Source organism: Parasteatoda tepidariorum, unplaced genomic scaffold (assembly GCF_043381705.1).
Source record: "Parasteatoda tepidariorum isolate YZ-2023 unplaced genomic scaffold, CAS_Ptep_4.0 HiC_scaffold_7232, whole genome shotgun sequence".
Taxonomy (NCBI): Eukaryota; Metazoa; Arthropoda; class Arachnida; order Araneae; family Theridiidae; genus Parasteatoda; species Parasteatoda tepidariorum.
The window spans coordinates 1-3,487 of NW_027261893.1; the positions used below are offsets into that span (position 1 = coordinate 1).

At 34.6% G+C, this 3,487-nt stretch overlaps 1 protein-coding gene across 1 annotated transcript; it reads left to right on the top strand.

Annotated features, from left to right (window-relative positions):
• The first annotated feature begins 629 nt into the window (after positions 1–629).
• Positions 630–3,424, top strand: LOC122273710 (proton-coupled folate transporter-like). Its single transcript, XM_043057733.2, has 2 exons — positions 630–1,003; positions 2,805–3,424. The coding sequence occupies exons 1-2, from the start codon at positions 765–767 to the stop codon at positions 3,292–3,294; spliced, it is 729 nt and encodes a 242-aa protein (XP_042913667.2). The 5' UTR covers positions 630–764; the 3' UTR covers positions 3,295–3,424.
• Positions 3,425–3,487: the final 63 nt, after the last annotated feature.

Consider the following 3,487-nt stretch of genomic DNA (forward strand, 5'->3'; position numbering starts at 1 on the left):
AAAAAGTAACGAAAGTACAAGTAAAAGTATGTACTTTTTACTAGTACCGGCGGTACAAGTAACGAAAATAAAAGTACTGCCATGTATGCTGATATGCCAACAAACTTGAAGCATTCTATGATTCTACTTTATGATGGTTAACCATGAAGAAAAGTTTGATACTGTCGTGTATTTAGCCGTTCGAGGCTATGTTTGCGAACTATCGTATCACGCATGCGAATCTTGACTTTCCCTCTCTAAGTTTCAGTTTAAATTCTTCATCCGCTGGTGTTGCGTTAAGACGCATCTCCATCGTATTTTAAATTTCAAATGTTGTAAATCATTAATAAATAGTGATTGTTACATATAAGAGTGCTTATTCCTAAAACCCCACGCTATGAAACAGCACAGATACCCACGAACCCACAATCCATGATGGTTTTTAATTGAAATTCCTGTTGGTTCTCATACCATCGAAGCAATCAGGGTTTTTTCTTTTCTGTTGGACCATCCTAAATCAGTCCGAATTCCTACACTGGTTTACTTATGTTGGTTACCATCAAAAAATATAATGGTTCATGAGGGAATTACTGATGGTTACCATCAAGATTATGTTGGTTATGGCAATGGAAAATCATCAAAATGTTTGATTAAAACTTTGATCAAAATTTTTGAATCAAGATTATGGTTATGGAAAACCATCAAAATGTTTGACTTGGATTACCTTCAAAAACATTGATATTTTGTTATGATATGGGTTTCCATCATGTTAAACTTCCCTCTGAATGCATTTAATAATTTTGTTGATAGGTCCGTGGAGTGATCGGTACAGTCGAAAGTATCCCATACTGATAGCGAGTGCGGGTGTATTCTTGGACAGTTTCTTGCAGACGGTGATAACATCGGTACCGAATGCCCCTCCCTCCTGGTACCTGGCAAGTGCATCCCTCTCCGGATGTTGCGGAGGATTCATCATCATCATCTCATCCACTTACAGCTACCTCTCAGATGTCACAGACGAAAGGTTTATCTTTTCGAGCTATATTAACTTTCAACTATTATGTTAAATGAAGTCAATAAAAGTTTGTATTCCACGCGTACAGTCCCCTGCATAAATTATTAAACGCACTCTACGTAAAATCTTAATCATACAGGTGATACTAGCTTTATCGTTTTTACGAACTTATTTTTGTTCGAGTCTCAATGGGCTAAATTAGGTTATATATAATATAAATTCGATACATTAGACGATATGAATATGAAATATTTGTTACATCAGGTATTATAATAATTAGATATTATGAGATATAATAATAAAAAAAATGTACATAATAATAATTATAAAAGTATCTATATTATATAAAACGCTAATAAGAGCCTCCTAGTATATAATAATTAGACCCACTGAAGTTCTTTTAATAATGACATAATTTGCACGAGTTTATAGGCAATACTTTTATATGCGCATAATGGGTTTTTATTCAGGAGATTTTTCTATACACTTTTTATTTTGCCTTACAATGTTAACCCACTGATGCACGAACGGTCTCATAAAGACAGTATCACCTCTGATAATGAAGATTTTACATATAATCTTAAGAGTGCGTGTCTCATCACTGCAGCTGAATCAAATTTTGATAAAAGAGGAACTCATTTCCAGAAATGATTTCATTTCACTTTGGGCACGAGTTTCTACAGTGAGCTAAACTTTTGAGAGTCAAATGCTGAATTTTGTCTTTGCTTTTGATTTACAGCAAAATTTAATTTGTAACAAAATTAAGGATCAGTCAATTCGGCATCGACTTGTTTCAGCGGTTGGGTCGGAATCTGTAATGAGCAAATTTTTGCCATTTTTTAAAAATTTTCATGATAGAATCTCAATGACCCTAAAAATATTTATATATCACAAGAAGAAGTTTCTTAGATGAAAAGGTCAGCATTATTGCCCTACTTAACAGACGACGTCCGATAAGTTACAGGAAATGTTTCAAATTTTCTTACAGAATGGTATTTCCAAGAACACTTCAGAAAACAATCTTTTCATCGGACTTTTTATGACGCGATTTCTCAAAATAATGGAATCTTTCTTCAGCAGAGAATCAATATTAAAATGAGATATTCTATGTAGCATGTATTAAGTTTTAACTCAAAGTATGTTATTAGTAAAACTTCTAACACTAAGAGACTGCCGAATCCAGTTCGGGCAACGTCTTTGTGATGACTTCGGGCTGGAGAACGTGTGAAGCTGAGTTCGTTTCTACTTCTTAATGGACTATTTTCTTAATAGATGGCATGAGAGGTCTTCCACCGACTTCAGTCGAGGGAGGGAAAATGCGGGTTTCGGGATGTAAAATGTCATAGTGTTGTGTTTTTATATTTAACACTTCTTGTTTCATTTGCTCTCATTGAGTAAGACCCGTTACTTTATTATGTGTATGTAAAAATTATAAATACGGTAGTTATTGCGTTTAAAATTTCATTTCTGTCATAAAACAAAAAAAACCTTTTCAAACTTTTATAATAATATGAAGAAAAAAATGAAACAGTCAAAAAAATGTTTCATTTTCCAGAAATATATGTTAACAGACTGTATTGTCCAAAAGCAGTCTAAATGACTTGATTGTGAAAGAACTATTGCATAAAGAAATTTGTTTAAAATTCATTTTTAATATTTTTGATATTATTTTTAGATAGTTATTAGTAAGCACTAAAAAAATTTATATGTTGTACAAAGAGTCGCAAAATCTTAAGAAATTGTGTCATTATTGTTTTTCCAATTGAAATTAAAATGACATGTTGATATGAACTGTTTAAATGAATTCCAGATCCCGTCAAACCCGTTACGCAGTCCTGGAATTCTTTACGATCATGGCCACCCCGACTGGTTCTTTCGTGGGTGGTCAAGTGTTCCGGGCGGGTGGTTACCTTCCCGTCATGTGCATCGGTCCCTTCAGTTTTGCACTGGCCTTCCTCTGGATGAAGTTCTATGTTCTGGAGACTAAAGTGAGGGACATGAGTAAAGGGATGATGTTCAGGGATCTCTTCAGATTGGACAATGTGAAGGAGAGTTTCAAGACGTGTGCCAAACCGAGGACAGGAAACCTCAGGCTGCAAATCTTCTCCCTTCTCTTCATCAGTTTCTCTATACGTCTCATACATCTAGGTATACCTTCTACCCTTCTTTCCCCCCTATATACGGCCACATTATTGGACTATGTAGAATCAGGTGATACGCTGTACAGCTTTAGTGCTTTGACGCGATTGTTTACATCCGTGTATCAATTTATTAAAATTTGCAGGGCTCGAGAAAACTGAGAAATTTTACCCGTCCCAGAGGACGGCTTGTCCAACAATGTACCCGTCCTCCTTTGAAACTAACCCGCAGCTTCTAAATAAAAACATAATTTTCTCTTATTTATTACAAACATTTATATAAATTGCACAATGAATTAGTAGTTACTAGGATTACAAATACTAGAATTACAAATACTAGAATTACAATGTAAAG

Excerpts from the sequence above, each read along its gene's own strand:
- LOC122273710 (XM_043057733.2), top strand. The coding sequence starts at position 765 with ATGCATTTAATAATTTTGTTGATAGGTCCGTGGAGTGATCGGTACAGT. Across the intron at positions 1,004-2,804 it reads TCAGATGTCACAGACGAAAG|ATCCCGTCAAACCCGTTACG; the intron begins GTTTATCTTTTC and ends AATGAATTCCAG.